The 18,476-nt window shown below is 37.8% G+C and overlaps 1 protein-coding gene across 3 annotated transcripts in view; it reads right to left on the bottom strand.

Moving 5' to 3' along the window:
- Nucleotides 1-18,476, bottom strand: part of TMEM156 (transmembrane protein 156) — a 45,661-nt gene that overhangs the window by 25,462 nt on the left and 1,723 nt on the right. For all 3 annotated transcript variants that reach the window (XM_076001181.1, XM_076001180.1, XM_012753989.2), the window contains exon 2: nt 2,261-2,530. In XM_076001181.1, the coding sequence (XP_075857296.1) occupies nt 2,261-2,530 (270 nt within the window). The remainder of the gene's footprint in view (nt 1-2,260; nt 2,531-18,476) is intronic.

Consider the following 18,476-nt stretch of genomic DNA (forward strand, 5'->3'; position numbering starts at 1 on the left):
GTGCTGTTGCACTGTTGGTGGGAATGTATAGTGGTCCCATCCAAACTATGGAAAACACTATGGAAGTTCCTCAAAGATTTTAAAACAGAACTGCCCTGCCATCCAGCAATCCCACTTCTTGGTAGAATTGAAACCAGGGCCTTGAAGAGATGTCTGCACTCCCGTATTCACTGCAGCGTTGTTCACAGTGGCCACGATGCAGAAACAGCCCAAATGTCCGCTGATAGATGAATGGATTAAGAAACTATAATACACACACACACACACACACACACAAACACACACACACACACACACACACACACACACACTGGAATATTATTCAGCCTTTAAAAAGAACGAAATCTTGCCAGATACAACAACATGAATGAAACTGAAGGATATTTTGTTAAGTAAAATAAGCCAGTTACAGAAGGACAAATACTTCATAATTCCACACATCTGAGGTATGTAAAGTAGTCATATTATTAGAAACAGAGAGTAGAATGGTGGTTTCCAGGAGCTGGGAGGAGGAGGAAATGGGGAGTTGCTATTGAATGAGTATAAAATTTCAGTTATGCAAAAAGAGTAAGTTCTAGGGATCTGCTGTACAACATTGTGCCTATAGCTAACAGTACTGCACCTTGCACTTAAATATATGTTAAGAGGGTACATCTCACGTTAAGTGTTCTTACCACAATAAGAATAACAAGGCCAGGTGCAGTGGCTCATGCTTGTAATACCAGCATTCTGGGAGGCCAAGGCAGAAGGATTGCTTGAGGCCTGGAGTTTGAGACCAGCCTGGGCAACATAGCAAGATCCTCGTGTCTACAAAAAATTTTAAAGATTATCCAGGCATGGTGGCATGCACCTGTAGTCCCAGCTACTTGGTTAGGTTTAGGCAGGAGAATTACTTGAGACCAGACATTGGAGGTTGCAATGAGCTTTGATTGTGCCACTGCACTCCAGCCAGAGTGAGACCTACATCTCTAAAAAAATATAATAATCAAGAATAATAATAGAATACCACATAGAAAAACTGAGACCACATGAAGAGAGAGATGCCCACCTGTCTCTAGCTGTTCCAGCTTCCCTCTGTTTTAGCTCCAGTTACTGTCTAACTCCAACAGTATGAAACACCCCAAGCCAGAAATGCCCAGCTATGCTTATTCTGAATTCCTGACCCACATAAAAAGAAAATAATTAATAAAATGGTTGCTGTTGTTTTAAGCCGATGAGTTTTGTATAGCCATTGCAACTGGGACAACTTGTGAATGCAATATTTTCACTTTTCAAGGAGGCAGAGAGGTAACATCTGTGAGCTAGCAACCCTTAAAACACTTCCTATTTCTCTCTCATTATAGAGGCATTTCCACAATTTGCTTTCTGATGAATTCAACCCAGAATCCTGGAATAGTTACAGCACTACCTGAGTAAGAACCTCATCCAAAGCCAGTGGCAAGAAATCTTGCTCCTATTCTCAAATAATGGGAAAAAGTGCCAATATCTAGTGATATTAGAGATAACCTCTCTGAATAGGTATAAGCAATGTATTTGATGCTTGCACTTGCGACCACCAGCATATTTTATGGCTGTATATAAATTATTTAATTTCTTAATGATCCAATTTGATTCAACTTAAATAATATATATTGATTTCATAATAAATGCAAAGTTCAGGTAGGCACTGTAGCTAATATGTAGTTCTTTTATTTGTTCATTCATTCATTCAACAAAAATGTATTGAGTATCCACTATGTATTACATCAGGCATTATGCTAAAAGCTAGAGATATAGTAGTAAACAAGACAAAGGCCCTGCCCTCCATAGGCTCATGGGAGAGTCAAACAAGTAAAAAAACCAATTCATATACAGTGGATAGATGTTAGGCAGGAGCAAGTACAAATGCATCAAGGGTTCAATTCCTTGAAGAATCAAAGTTTGATTTTACTATAAGAAACTACAGGCTTACTTAGAATTTTCTTTTTTTAACTTACTACCTTTAAAGAGAACATGCTAAATAATCCTTTAACCATCAAACATATGAGAATTGTAGTGGCATTTTCACATATTTTAGGAATAGATATTTTGTTATCAATAAATCAAAGTAAACCAAAAATGAGTAATATCCCGAAGCCCAGCAGGTCATTTATCAACAGCCACACCACAGAGTGTTCCAATGCCATGAGTTTAAAAATGGAATGTATTATTAATATGTTTGTAACAGAATAAGTTAATTTAGACTTGATACATTTTATTCTCATTTTCACTTTGTGTTTACCTTTTGATGTTTGTTCCTGAGAAATAAAATCCATGTTTCCTTTGGATTCACAAACCAAACACGAGGAGCACATTTTAAATTCACTTGTGATGTCTTGGTAAATCCTAGTGAAGTTTTGACAGTTGGAGTGATTTAGAAAGATTCCCATGATAATCTGAGTTTCCCTTACTGGTTGTGGAAAAGTTACAAAGGAAAAATTTAGGTAGGAGAGAGAATAGTTGAAATTAGGTTGTAAACACACTTCCAGACATGATAGCTCCAAAATTCTTTCTGCAAAGAAAAAAAAAAACTTCTTTTACTGTAAAACTTTGAGTTTTGGGCATTCAAATAAATACATGATACACTCCCAGTTTTTCTTAGGATTTAGTATATTTCAGCTTGTCAGTGTCAAGACCTTTTTTTTAACATGAATTAACCATATTGCATTTAAGAATTTCTTTTTTAAACTTGTCAACATTCCCTAATACTTTTCAGAGAACAGATTTCCTTGTAGAGAAGTGCTTGGAAACACTAGTATTTTAACCATTCTCTATTTGGAGAATTTTTAATGGATAAACCTTAGGTTCTTCTGAATACATCGGTTCTAAAATAGAGACTCAACTCAAATGCATGGAGCTGAACAGGGAATGAAAACCGTGGACAGTGTCTCTGTGTTAGTTTCCTAGCACTGCTGTCACAGATTACCACAACCTTGCTAATTCAAAACAAGAGAAATTCATTCTCTCACAGTTCTGGAGGCCGGAAGGTCAACATCAGTTTCAACAGGCAGAAATCTAGATGTCCACGAGACTGTGTTCCCTCTGAAGGTTCTAGGGAAGGATCTGCTCCTTACCCCTGTTCCAGTTTTTGGTGGCTCCTAGTATTCCGTGGTTTGTGGCCATAGCATCCTGATCTCTCTGTCTCCGTGGTCATATTGCCTTCTCCTCTGTTTTCTACTCTTCTGTCTGTGTCAACTCTCCCTCCACCTCTTTCTTATAAAGGACATTTGTGACTGGATTCAGGGCCCACCAGGATAATCCCCTCTTCGTAACCAGGACAATGTTCCCATCTCAGGATCCTTAATTTAATCACATCAACAAAGACCCTTTTTCCTTATAGGGTAACATTTACAGGTTCCAAGGATTAGCACGTGATATCTTTGGGCAGCCATTATTCAGCCTACCAGACCCTCCAAAGATGAAATTTTACAAGATGACATCGTAATTTTTACCTTTGTCTGAAGGCAGAGATCAGCTATGGAAATGATGGTATAAAAGAAAGACTATTGAGTTCAGGAACAAAAGATGAAGACTGTAATATCTGTCATTAGCCAAGATGTTTAAACAACTTACTTATCTCCATGAGTCTAGTTTTCCCACCAGCAAAATAAAGACAATAACTCTGGATCCTGCTAACCTCAGGGGGTTATAGTAGCACTAAGTGGTACAGTAAATATGAAAACACTTTAGAACTTTGTACAAAATGTATATAATTTAAAAAGCAAACTCACATTTCAAGGTAAAAATTAAAAATTCATCCTTCATTTAGGATAGGATTATCTGTGGTTAATTCACATAAATAATCAAACCTCACGATGTAAAAACTGTGAATTCCTATTTAGCAATAATGATCAACTAAGAAATAGGTGACCTCTCTTTCAGAAGATCACAGTCTGACAGTTATTTGTTAGTACGAGAAAATAACTGACATGGTCAATTCTACCTTTATGTGGCTTCTTTACCATCTCTTATATAACCATATGGGGCAAACATATTTTTAAGGTTTCTAAACAATGTGAAGCACAACAAAAGAATGACTTCATTTTTTAGAATGATTACTCCTAGTCATACATTGTGGTTCAAATTTGAAAGAAAAGAAAATCAAGCTAGTGATTGGCACTAAAGCATATTTTTAATTTCTAGAATTTGTATTTTAATAGTAACTCCATAAGTGTTTAATTAACGGTGATTTTTTTTTTTTTTTGAGACAGAGTCTTGCTTTGTTGCCCAGGCTAGAGTGAGTGCCGTGGCGTCAGCCTCGCTCACAGCAACCTCAAACTCCTGGTCTCAAGCAATCCTGCTACCTCAGTCTCCCAAGTAGCTGGGACTACAGGCATGCAACACCATGCCCGGCTAATTTTTTCTATATATATTAGTTGGCCAATTAACTTCTTTCTATTTATAGTAGAGACGGGTCTCGCTCTTGCTCAGGCTGGTTTCGAACTCCTGATCTAGAGCAATCCGCCCGCCTTGGCCTCCCAGAGTGCTAGAATTACAGGCATGAGCCACCTCGCCCGGCAACGGTGATTTTTTTTACTATGTGATCAAAGGCTCATTTACTAGCCCTTTATATTTAAAATTCCTTCTGTAACAATCACATTTAATTTCCAGCTATAAAAAAATTACTCAAACACACAATCTTATTGTCTTAATATATTTATAATCAAAGTTGTAATAAAATTGTAAATATAATAAAAAAATATTGTATTCAGCAGTAATGTCCCAGGAGGATATGAAAATGCACCATCTGTTGGAACTCTGTAATCTATTGCTTTTTTAATATCACTAAAATACATGAAAAACTTATTTCTTGCCATCTTTCCATTTTCCTTACTGGCACTTTTTATCTTATGAAATATTCAACTTCTTGAATTTATATTGCTATGATATGACCTAGAAGGGAGATAGAAAATTTTTACTGTCAATATTGCAGTCTTCTTATCTAATAAGTGACCAACTGGGCTTTCTAGAATTGATGATACATCCTTTATATTTGGCTGTGAGGTCATCTTATGATGGTTTTTAAACTTTAGTTTTAAATAATTAAATTGGAAAAGAAATAGAGGACACATCATTCCTTGGTATAATTTTAAGAAATAAATTCTACTTAATCATTTTTGCTATCAGGTGAGCTATATTCTCATCTCCATAAATAAGGATTTATGAATTTAACTACTGTCATTAATATTGCTGGAAGTCTGACATCTACATTCTCACTCTCAGAGATGGAAATGCATTCCAGAATTACTCCAGTAATAAGACTGCTGCCTTTTAGGGGAAATATATAGAATACTATGGGGGAAGTATATAGAATACTAAATAAAAGTAGGAAAATATATGAAAAGATAGGATAAATGCCAAAGTCAATTATTTTCTCTTTTTAAAGAAAAGCAAATAGTAAAACTAGAGAAATACTAACTATCTTTATTTTTTAATTTACATTATAAAAATATATCATACATATCTATATAAAATGTACTGTGCCAGTTAAAGAATAATAAAAATAACAAACACCCAAGTACCTATACCAAGATTTAAACAGAATATTAGCAATATCTTTGATGCATCTCATCCCTTCCCACCCCTACAGCTTAGCATATTTTAGAAATATATACATGCATACGGAATATACTGTATATATTCTTCTATGATTTTCTTTTTTCTTTTTTTTTTTTTGCTTAATATGTTATAGTCATGTTGATGCATAGATCTGTAGTTGTTAATTATTTGTGGTATTCTTATGAATGGATATGCCACAATTTATTTATTCATTCTTCTAAGAGTGAACATTTGTGTTGTTTCCATTTTTTGTTGTTTTGAATAATGTTGCTATGAATTGTAACTCACATACATTGTTGGTACAGATGTAAAATAGTACAACCATTTTGGAAAAAAGATTTTCTTACAAGTTAAACATATACTTACCATATGACCCAAAAATTCCACTCCTAGAAAGTTACACGAGAGAAATAAAAACATATGTCCACACAAAGATCTTTACATGAATTTTTATGACAGCTCTTAAAATTATAATAGCCAAGAACTGGGAACAACTCAAACGCCTGACAACTAATGAATACATAAACAACTTCTGGCGTCTCCATATAATAGGGTTCCACTCGGCAACGGAAAGGGAGAGACAACAAGCAGCAGCATGGATGAATCTCGAAGGCATTATGACAAGTGAAAGAAGCCAGGCACAAGTAACTACATATTGTTTTATTCCATTTATGCGAAATTCAAGAAAATAGAAACTGCATTGACAATATGAAAAGGGCTACTTGGGAGGCTGAGGCAGGAGGATCGCTTGAGCCCAGGAGTTTGAGGTTGCTGAGAGGTAGGCTGACACCACGGCACTCTAGCCTGGGCAACAGAGTGAGACTCTGTCTCCAAAAAAAAAAAAAAAAATCCATCACACTAAATGCACCTAAAGTGGGTGCATTTTATTATATATAAATTATATCTCAATGATGTTTATTTTAAAATAATACTACTATGAATATGCATGAACATGTCTCTAGCATAGTGAAATAGCTGGCTATTTTATAAGTGCATCTTCAGTTTTACTAGAAAATACCAAATCATTATACAAAGAGGTTGTCTCAGTTTATACTAGCACCCGCTATGTACAAAGGTTCTCTTTGATTGACATTACGGACAATGGTTTTCAAGTGTTGCCAATTTGGTGAGTGTTAAATAAAATCTCATCATGGTTTAAGTGTATGTTTTCCCAATTTTCTCTTTTTTTCTGTTTCTCCATTGTTTGTTAGGTTGTCTTTTTCTTATTAATGTCCAGAAGTTATTTAAATTTTCAGTTTAAAATTTGAAGAAGTTCTTTACATTTTGGATATCTTCTCAGAGTTTGTACCTTGTCTATTCATTTTCTTTGTGACCTTTTAGTTAAAGGAAGCTTTTGATTTTAATGTAGTCAATGTATCAATCCTCTTCTTTATAATTTGAGCTTTGTGTCTTGTTTAAGAGCCCCTTCTCCCCTAAAGTTAAAAAGATCTTCACCTATATTCCAAAAATTTTAGAATTTTGCCTTTCATATTTAAGCTCTTAATACACCTGTAATTGTATACAGTGTGAGGCAGGGAACCAAATTATTTTTTCCTTACTGATAATCAATGATACTAGCACTTATTGAATAGTATATTTTTTCCTCACTTATTTGTAAAGACACCTCTATCAAATATAAAGTTTCCACGTATATCTGAGTGTGTTTCTGGGTTTTTGACTTTGTTCTACTAGTCCATTTTTCTGCCTTTGCAAAGATATTATACTGATTTAACTAATTTTGCTTTATAAACATTTGTATATCTGATAGAAAAAAATCCTCTCACCTTGTTCTTTTTCTTATGAGTGTCTTGGTGATTCTTGCCCCAAACCAAAAATAGATACTGTGTGATGAGTCCATTTATACAAAACACAAGAAGGGACAAAATTAATCTACGGTGATGCAGGTCAGAATGTTGTCGTGTGGTTACGGGAAAAGATTTGACAGGAAAGGGCAGGAGGAATCTCTCTAGGGGTGGTATAAATCTGTACCTTGTGTGTAATAGTAGTTACACAGATGCACACAAATGTCAAATTCATGGAACTGAATCTTAAGATCTTTCCACTCTATTATATGTAAATTATGCCTTTTAAAAACATAGCCAATTGTTTCTAAAGATCTTTTATCATTCTTGGATATTCTATAGCATATTTCAGAAATTTAAAAATATTAGCTGCCTTAATAGGATAGAACCTATGGTTTAGCTGCCTAATTTAGAGAGACATTAGTTAACATTTGCTGTTTTCCTTTGGTCACAGGTCTGCCTCTTTAACAATTGGCATAAAGTCAAAAAGGGTATCAACTTAAATAGCAAAGACATAATTATATCTCAGTTTGGGGGGAACAGTTGAACCCTCTTTGGTAATATTGAGTGGGGGAAGGGGGGAAATATATCATGTTGTGTATGGGTGACATATCTGTGGAGCCAAACAGATCAGGACCAAGGGACTCTAGAGAGGGTATGGATTTATTCATAGGACATTTGGGGAAGACCATTTAAAGTGTTTGCTGGAGGCAGGGAGCAAAGTTGTGGGTAACTTCTAACTTATTGCAGCAGTATTTGAAAGACAGGTTTGAAACATGAGAAAGAGACTGCTCATTTTACTTGTCAAAATAAGGAAAGTAAAAGCACATTACAAAATTCCCCATAGATAAAGAAAATGGCAGGAAAATGACTCAGGGTAAAGAGGCAAGTATCTTCTAAGTAAAATATTCTATAAAATAAAATGCATAGGCTGCACAACCTAAAATTCTAGGTTTGTGATGAACTTTTACCTTTATAAGAAAAAAAGATGCGGCTAACACTTGGCCTGCCTAAATTACAAGATGGTTATGAAGATCAGATAAGAAATGCTTCCTTTGAAAGCTTTTCTTTTTATTTCCTTAACACCATGACTCAGAAAACTTGCTCAATCGATGCTCACTGAGTGCCCCATAATAGGCCAGGTACTGTCCTAACTGCCTGAAATACACCAGTGAACAGACAAAAGCCTCAGTTGCATGGAGCTTATCTTCCATTTGGACAAGTGAGACCAAAAAATGGCATAATAATAAATTATGTGGGTGATAAAACATAGGTGATAAGAGAAAAGAGAACAGTATAAGGGGAAGAGAGATCACCATATGAATGTCTTCAAGAAAATGATATTTTTCTATAAAAGCAAAAACGATGTTTTGTGGGAGGTTGAGGTGGGAGGATCACTTGAGCCCAGGAGTTAGAATGCAGCCTTGGGCAATAAAGGGAGACCCCATCTCTCTCAAAAAAAATGGCAAAAAAGATATCCTGAGGGAAGATCAAGACGGCTGACGAGAAACGCCGCCAGACAGAGTGTCTCTGCAGAAAAGACAGATTCTAGCAGAAATTAGAAGAAAGAAGCAAGAAGACGAGCCTGCATTGGAAGAGGGTCGGAAGGAGGGGTACTTGAGACGACGGGAGACTCCACGGGAGGAGGTCACGGAGGAGAACTGGAAGCAGAAACCTCCGGAGCAGCCTGGAGATCAGCGGGAAGGGTAGGTGCAGTGGTTAACTTCCCCTCCCCTGCATCTGGAACAGCTGGTGGCTCCCCAGCGGATGGAGAGACCTGCGGACACCAGCCCAGAGACGGCCGCCGCCAGCGAGCGGTGAGCCTGTAGCGGACGCGGCACCAGGCTCCCAACTCCTGCAGGGCACCTCCCTGTGCACAGACCAGGGCCGTGGGGCAGGTGCATTATTGCCTCATTCTCCCCTTTGCCGACCCTATCCGCGGCTGCCGAGAGAGACAATATAGACACCAGCCAAGGCACCTCCAGGGAAAAGGACTTTCCCTTTTGGGGCCCTACAGCTGACTGAGGGGAACTCAGACCGTGAGCTCCCTACCTGCCAGCCCTCCCAGGTACTGCTGGCCTGGTGATCCCAGGAGAACGGGGAAGACCCTGAGGCTGAGAGACATAGACCCAGCTTGGGCTGCCTGTGGGTGAATTGAGACCAGCACTCCTCTCACTGGTGGGGACACAGTTTGAACTCTGGGACCCAGAGGTCAGACCAGCAGACCAGATCCTGTGCACCGAGGTCTCACATTAACTGGGGCACAGAAGGGATATTCGTGAACAGCCTGCTGAGGTGTGTGTGCCTTCAGGGGCAGATCAGCGTCCTAGAGGGCAACCCTCCTCCCAAAGGGAGGCCCTGCGCCCAGCCCAGGTGGCGTTCCTGAACAGGGAACCTCCTGGCCGGCATCACAGCCAGGGGAGGCCTGGTGGCGTGTGGTCTGGCCTGCTGGCAGAGGCCCAGGAGTAGCTGCGGAGTTGGGGAGGGTGGAAAGAAGCGAGGCCTGCTCCAGACTGCGGGTCTCAGACAGCCCCACCCCCACACACAGACTTTCTGACTGAGCTGGGCCGTTCCAGCCCCTCCCTGACAGCTTTTCCCGGAAGCAGAGAACAGAACTTTGACCTCTGCTAATGGCATTGGTGGTGCCTGAGGGCAGGCTTACCCAACCCAGCTCCACCCAGACTCTCTCCTAGACCAGCCCTCACTGAGGGGGAGAAGAGGACACACGTGGAACCGACCACCTGAGGCACTAGAGTGCCTCTCTAGAGGAACAAGAGCTGGTTACAGGACACAAAAACAACAGCATAGCCTGTTCCTCCAAGCAAGCGCCACATACTGACAGGGAGGACATTCTGCACACCCCTTTCATGGCACTGACTGACCCATCATACAGGGAGTGGTCGAATCTCGCACACAGACACCACCTTCTGGCACAGAAACTAAACAAGACGTGTGAACACCCAAACAAAAACCTAAAGGAAAGAAGCAACAACTGATCGACATGAAAAGAAATCAGTGAAGGAACTGTGGCAATATGAAGAACCAACCGGAAAACACACCCCCAAAGAGGAGCACCAGCCCCTTAGAAACGGACACCAACCCAAATCAGGCAACCAAAATGACAGAAGAGGAATTTTGAATGTGGATCATAAGAAAATTCAACAACCTGCAAGAACAACTCAATAACCAACACAAAGAAACCACAAAAATCCTCCAGGACCTGGAAAAAAAATTCACTAAAGAAATTGATACAATGAAGAAGAGTTTAACCGAACTCCTGGAAATGAAGAATCAATTCAGGGAACTACAAAATTCAGTGGAAAGCCTCAAGAACAGGGTAGATCAAACAGAAGAAAGAATCTCAGAGATTGAAGATAACACCCTCCAATTAAATAAATCAGTCACAGAGATAGAGCAGAGAAACAAGAGAAAAGAGCAAAGCCTACAACATATGTGGGATTATGTGAAGAAACCTAATGTGAGGGTCATAGGGTTGCCAGAAGGGAGAGAAGACAACACTCAAGGGTTGGACAAGCTATTTGAAGATATAATAGAGGAAAATTTCCCAGGCCTTGCTCAAAATCTCGATATACAAGTTCAAGAAGCTCAGAGGACCCCTGGGAGATTCAATGCAAACAGGAAGACATCATGACATGCAGTCATCAGACTGACCAAAATATCAACTAAAGAGGCCCTTCTAAGAGCTGTAAGATGAAAGAAGCAAGTAATATACAAAAGAAAGCCAATCTGAATAACACCGGACTTCTGTACTGAGGCTTTACAAGCAAGGAGACACTGGGGCCCCATTCTCACTCTTCTGAAACAGAACAATGCCCAGCCTAGAATATTATTCCCTGCAAAACTAAGTTTTGTATATGAAGGAGAAATCAAGACATTCTCAGATAAGCAAAGACTGAGGGAATTCACCAAGACAAGACCAGCCCTTCAAGAAGTACTCAAAACAGTGTTACCCACGGATCAGCACAATAAACACTCACGAATGTAAATGTACTCAAAGGTAAAGAACAAAGCACAGATACTACAATGGCTCAAGAGAGAAAAAAAAGCAACAAAGTTCAACCCAACATAATGAACAGACATCTGCCCCACCTATCAGTTATCTCGATAAATGTGAATGGCTTGAACTCCCCACTCAAGAGACATAGGCTGGCCGAATGAATAAAAAAAATACAAGTCAAGTATCTTCTGACTTCAGGAAACACATCTAACCTGCAAGGATGCAGTTAGATTAAAGGTAAAAGGGTGGAGAACAATATTACAAGCAAACAGAAGACAAAAGAAAGCTTGCGTGGTGGTGCTGATTACAGATAACTTAGCTTTTAAATCAACAAAAGTAATAAAAGACAAAGAAGGTCACTATATAATGGTGAAGGGTACAGTTCAACAAGAACACATAACAATTCTAAATATATATGCTACCAACCTTGGTGCACCCAGATCCATAAATCAAACTCTACTTGATCTAAACAAATGGATAAACAACAACACCATAATAGTCGGAGACTTTAACACCCCACTGAGACCACAGGACAGATCCTCCAAACAGAAAATCAGCAAAGAAATAATGGACTTAAACAGAACTCTAGAACAAATGGGCCTGACTGACATTTACAGGACATTCTACCCCAAAACCACTGAACAGGCATTCTTCTCATCAGTTCATGGGTCATTCTCTAAGATTGACCATATCCTAGGACACAAAGCACGTCTCAAAGAATTTTAAAAAATAGAAATTATACCATGTATCTTTTCAGACCACAATGGAATAAATGTAGAAATCAATCCTAACAAGAGTTCTCATTTCTACACAAAGTCATGGAAACTAAACAACCTTCTGCTGAATGATCACTTCATAAACGAGGAAATCAAGATGGAAATCAAAAGATTCTTTGAACTAAATGACAAAGGTGACACAAGTTACCAAAACCTTTGGGACACAGCTAAAGCTGTCCTGAGAGGAAAGTTTATGTCCATAAATGCCTATATCCAAAAGTCAAAAAGATCATGGATAGACAACCTAATGAATTGTCTCAAAGAGCTGGAAAAAGTAGAACAGACCAACCCCAAACCCAGCATAAGAAGTGAAACCATTAAGATCAAATCAGAACTAAATGAAATTGACAACAGGGAAACTATACAGAAGATTAATAAAACAAAAAGTTGGTTCTTTGAAAAAATAAACAAAATTGACACACCATTGGCTAGACTAATGAAAAGCAGAAAAGAAAAATCTCTAATAAGCTCCATCAGGAACAATAAAGGAGAAATTACAACTGATGCCACGGAGATACAAGCTATAATTTATGAATACTACAAAAACCTCTATGCACACAAACTGAGACATGTGGAGGAAATGGACAATTTCTTAGAAACACACAGCCTCCCTAGGCTCAACCAGGAAGAAATAGAATCTCTGACAAGACCAATATCAAGTACTGAAATTGAAATAGCAATAAGAGACCTTCCTAAAAAGAAACGTCCTGGACCAGATGGTTTCACACCTGAATTTTACCACACCTACAAAGAAGAACTGGTGCCTGTCTTGCAGAAATTATTCCACAACATCGAGTAGGATGGAATTCTCCCCAACACATTTTATGAAGCAAACATAACCCTGATACCAAAACCAGGAAAGGATGCAACAAAAAAAGAAAACTACAGACCAATATCCCTTATGAATATAGATGCAAAAATTCTCAACGAAATCCTAGCCAATCGAATCCAGGTGCTTGTCAAGCAAATAATTCATCACAACCAAGTGGGCTTCATCCCAGGGATGCAGAAATGGCTCAACATATGCAAATCTATGAGTGTAATTCACCATATAAACAGAAGCAAAAACAAAGACCATATGATCCTCTCAATAGAGGCGGAGAAAGCATATGACAAAATTCAACACCCTATTATAAGAACACTCAACAAAATAGGCATAGCCGGGGCTTACCTAAAAATGTTACAAGCCATATATGACAAACCCACAGCCAATATCATACTGAATGGGGAACAATTGAAAGCATTCCCACTTAGAACTGGAACAAGACAAGGTTGCCCACTATCTCCACTTCTGTTCAACATAGTGCTGGAAGTCCTCCCTACAGCAATCAGACAAGGGAGCGGAATTAAGGGCATTCAAATGGGATCAGAAGAGATCAAACTCTCACTCTTTTCTGATGACATGATATTATACCTAGAAAACCCCAAGGATTCAACCATGAGACTCCTTGATTTGATAAATGAATTTGGTAAAGTCTCAGGATACAAAGTCAATACACAGAAATCAGAGGCATTCATATACGCCAACAACATATTGCACAAGTGAGAGCCAAATCAAAGACTCAATTCCCTTCAAAATAGCAACAACAACAAAAAAATAAAGTACCTTGGAATATACTTAACTAAGGAAGTAAAAGACCTTTACAGGGAGAACTGTGAAACACTGAAGAAGGAAATAGCAGAGGATGTAAACAGATGGAAGAATATACCATGCTCATGGGTTGGCAAATCAACATTGTTAAAATGTCTATACTACCCAAAGTGACCTACAGAGTCAATGCAATCCCGATCAAAATACCATCATCATTTTTCACAGATATAGAAAAAATAATTTTACACTTTGTATGGAACCAGAGAAGACCCTGTATAGCAAAATCAATCCTAGGCAATAAAAGCAAAATAGGAGGTATCAATTTACCAGACTTCAGACTATACTACAAGGCTGTAGTAATTAAGACAGCTTTTCACTGGCACAAGAACAGGGACATTGACAGAACAGAGAACCCAGATAGGAAGCCATCCTCATATAGCCAACTGATCTTCGACAAAGCAGACAAGAACATACACTGGGGAAAAGAATTTATTCAATAAATCATGCTGGGAAAACTGACAGCCACATGTAGAGGACTGAAACAAGACCCACACCTTTCACCTCTCACAAAAATCAACTCATGCTGGGTAACAGACTTGACCCTTAGGTGTGAAACTATTAGAATCCTAGAGGAAAATATTGGAAATACTCTTCTAGACATTTGCCTAGGCAAAGAATTTATGAACAAGACCCCCAAAGGCAATTACAACAGGAACAAAAATAAATGAATGGGACCTGATCAAATTAAAAAGCTTCTGCACAGCCAAAGAAACTGTCAAGAGAGCAAACAGACAACCCACAGAATGGGAGAAAATTTTTGCAAGCTACACATCTGATAAAGGGCTGATAACTAGAATCTATTTAGAACTCAGGAAAATCAGCAAGAAAAAAATCAAACAACCCTATCAAAAAATGAGCAAAGGACATAAACAGAAACTTCTCAAAAGAAGACAGAATAATGGCCAACAAATATATGAAAAAATGTTCAACATCTCTAATCATCAGGGAAATGCAAATCAAAACCACAATGAGATATCACTTAACTCCAGTGAGAATGGCCTTTATCAAAAAGTCCCCAAACAACAGATGCTGGCATGGATGCGGAGAGAGAGGAACTCTCCTACACTGCTGGTGGGACTGCAAACTAGTTCAACCTCTGTGGAAGGCAATATGGAGATACCTCAAAGCAATACAAGTAGATCTACCATTTGACCCAGCAATCCCATTACTGGGCATCTACCCAAAAGATCAAAGTCACTTTATGAAAAAGACACCTGCACTCGAATGTTTATAGCAGCACAATTCACAATTGCAAAGCTGTGGAAACAACCCAAGTGCCCATCAATTCATGAGTGGATTAATAAAATGTGGTATATGTTTACCATGGAATCCTACTCAGCTTTAAGAAACAATGGTGATATAGCATCTCTTGTATATTTCTGAATAAAGCTGGAACCCATTCTACTAAGTGAAGTATCTCAAGAATGGAAAAACCAGCACCACATGTACTCATCAGCAAATTGGTATTAACGGATGGACACCTAAGTGGACATATAGGAGTAACATTTATCGGGTGTTGGGAGGGTGGGAGTGGGGAGGAGGGGATGGGTATATACAACCACAAGTAAGATGTGCAACATTTGGGGTATGGACATGCTTGAAGCTCTTACTCAAGGGGGGAGGGGGGCATGGGCAATATATGTAACCTTAACATTTGTACCCCCATAATACACTAAAATAAGAAAATTAAATTAAAAATTAAAAAAAAAGATATCCTAAGATAGCATTTATCCACCAAAACAATGAGACAAGCAGGTAGTAAGTAGCCCAAGCAAGGTTTGTTGCTATTGCAATCTGACAGATTAAAGAGTAAGGCCAGGTCTCCTAAAGCAATAAATCATTATATTCCGCACATTTCTTCCTTCCTTCCTTCCTTCCTTCCTTCCTTCCTTCCTTCCTTCCTTCCTTCCTTCCTTCCTTCCTTCCTTCCTTCCTTTCTTTCTCTCTCTCTCTTTCTTTCTTTCTTTTTGCCAGCACATATTGTCTAAAATATATACATAGCAGTATCATCTCCATTAGTAACCATATTAAAACTATAATGATTCAGAAAATTCAGTAAGAAGTGAAGTCTTATAGCAAAGTAAATTTATCCATCTAGTTTTATTCCTTCTTTCTGAAGGTGCTTAGAACATTCTTGAGAATTCACCATAAGTTGAAATATTTAATGAATTAAAATCAGTTATTATATGTAAAAATACTTGGCACAATACATAGTACCTGGTACATGTAAATATGAGCATTTGTTAAAATTTTTAAAAACTGTAAATAGTCATAACTGGGGATTTCTGATTAAATTTTATGAACCAGTCAATGAGAAGAAAATAAAGTACTCCTTTTTGAGAGCTGGAATAACACTTTCCGGAAATGAATTTCAGTTACCCTTGATATGCTGGTCTTTACATAGACATAAATAATGTGAACACTTGCTCATACCAATCAGGGGTTATCCTATAGTTGCTAAGGGTTTAAAGTTCTTTTATCCTTTGTTTCCTTCAATTTCCCTGTTCATTATACTACCATTTCATCAGAACGTGTGAAAAAGAAGGGGAAATAAAAGCAGGTGAACATAGTTTATGTCAATCTGTCTCTTAAGAGAAAGTAAGGCGGTCAAAATAGCTAGATAAAATTAGGTTTGAGGTGTTTTCATCTGTGCTGTTCTTGTCCTGCATTGCCACAAACCCTGGGAGTACACTTATGTAACTCACCATAATTTCTAGCTTCTGGAACTTTTGAGATATTGATATGAGAACATTTTATTTTAAAATCAATAATAATTATTATTTCCTCTCTTGGAAAGTGCTTCTGCAAGTAGGTAAGGAGGAATATTAGGTGGACATTTAAACTCTGACAGTGGTTATGTCTCTTTGCAAATGAAAATAGAAGGAACATCCTTCCCAAGACACACCTTGAAGGAGCATTTATGTTCCCACTGCACCTTGTTTACATCCCTATTTTAGTCATAGGTCTTGTATTTAATTATTTGCCAGTCAGTCCTCCCTGACTCCTTGAAGGAAGACTTGCCTTTCATTTTTGTGGTCTCAGATTCCTAGTACAGGTGGACACTATTGATAAGTGAAAGAATTAATAAATAAAAGATGACTTGGATTTACACGAGGGTTAACCAAGTCTCTCTCAAACTTAAGTCCAACAAAAAGAGGTTAGTAAAATCTTGTATTTTGGAGCAACATAGCTCCCTTAATTTTGAGAAGCTCTGAATCAAAATAAATCTCCTGTTCCTTTTGTATCTCCATTATTTACATGCAACATAAGTGTATTGAACCATTTCAGTCACTACTGTATCTGCCTTTAAAATACACTGAAAGGTTAAAAACACTGCCGTAGAATGGGTTAGTTTGTGAGTAGTGCATACCTAATGCAAACTCATTAAAACTTTCAAACATTAAAGAAGTTCCCCTTGTTTGGTAAAGTTAGACTAAATATTAATAGCTTACTCTGTGTAATTGTGATAATTGAATATTCCTACTAAAGATTATTCAGAGACTCAGATACATCCTTAATGAAAAATGATCAGACACAGCGCTCTAATTTTAACTTAGGACTTCAGAGGGTTTATTATTTTGAAATCAAATCTATTAAACCTTGTGAATACATTATTCCTCATTAAGATTCCTTTCGAACTCATTTGACATGTTAAAGACAGGATATCAGTGAATAATTTATAAGTCAAAATCATTTTATAGTATTTATCTTAGAAATTAAAGTGAATAGAACATAAGAAAAAATGGGGGGGGAAAGCCACAAGAAACTGATAGGGTAAGCCTAAACGGGAATTTCACAAGGTTAATTGTAACACTTTAGAACATTCTTAGCTTATCATCAAATAATTTTACTAGATACTATATTTATGAAATATATTGGTTGACAATTCAACTCATTTCATTTAATCACAACTAGAACTGTGATTAAAAATGAATAAAAAAAAGCAAAACAATTATGTTCATTATGTCTCCTCAATTTAACCAATATAGGACTATACGAAACGAGGCTATAGAAATATGTTCCTGGTGATCCATAAGCCATTATAAAAATATAAAGCATTATTATTACATGATTGCATATGTAAAACATTTTTCCTAAATCAACTTTTTGTTTATGGTGGCTCTGTGCAAAATTTCTCCCACTAAATAATATAAGAGAAGGCAATGGTTTCCAAACATTTTTGTTTGTTAGCCTCAAGCAGGGCTTCTTTGAAACAAAATTCCCAAATAAATCCAACATGATACAGTGGTAAGGGCCAGTAGTCCCAGCTACTTGCCAGGCTGAGATGGGAGAACTGCTTGAGCCCAGGAGTTTGAGGCCAGCCTGGGCAACATAGTGAGACCTATTTTCTTAAAACAAACAAACAAAAATAACTATCACCCCAAGAATAGTGTGAAGAAATATCTATGCTGTTCTTGGACCAGGAAAAGAGAAACAGCTATCTTAAATTTGGGGGAAGGCAGTAAACTCAGTATTGGGAGCTGACGTCATCAGTCATGAACCTACTAAAAGGAGAACAAACATCACTATAAATGATGGGTAACTATTGTCAAAATGAAGAATGACACTATTAAGCCAAGGAAATTTGGCTAAGGTAGATTTTATAAGAGCTCTATCTTCTACCCACCAATACCAGGTGCTGCTTCAGCTTC

This window comes from Microcebus murinus, chromosome 3 (genome assembly GCF_040939455.1).
Source record: "Microcebus murinus isolate Inina chromosome 3, M.murinus_Inina_mat1.0, whole genome shotgun sequence".
NCBI classification, from domain to species: domain Eukaryota; kingdom Metazoa; phylum Chordata; class Mammalia; order Primates; family Cheirogaleidae; genus Microcebus; species Microcebus murinus.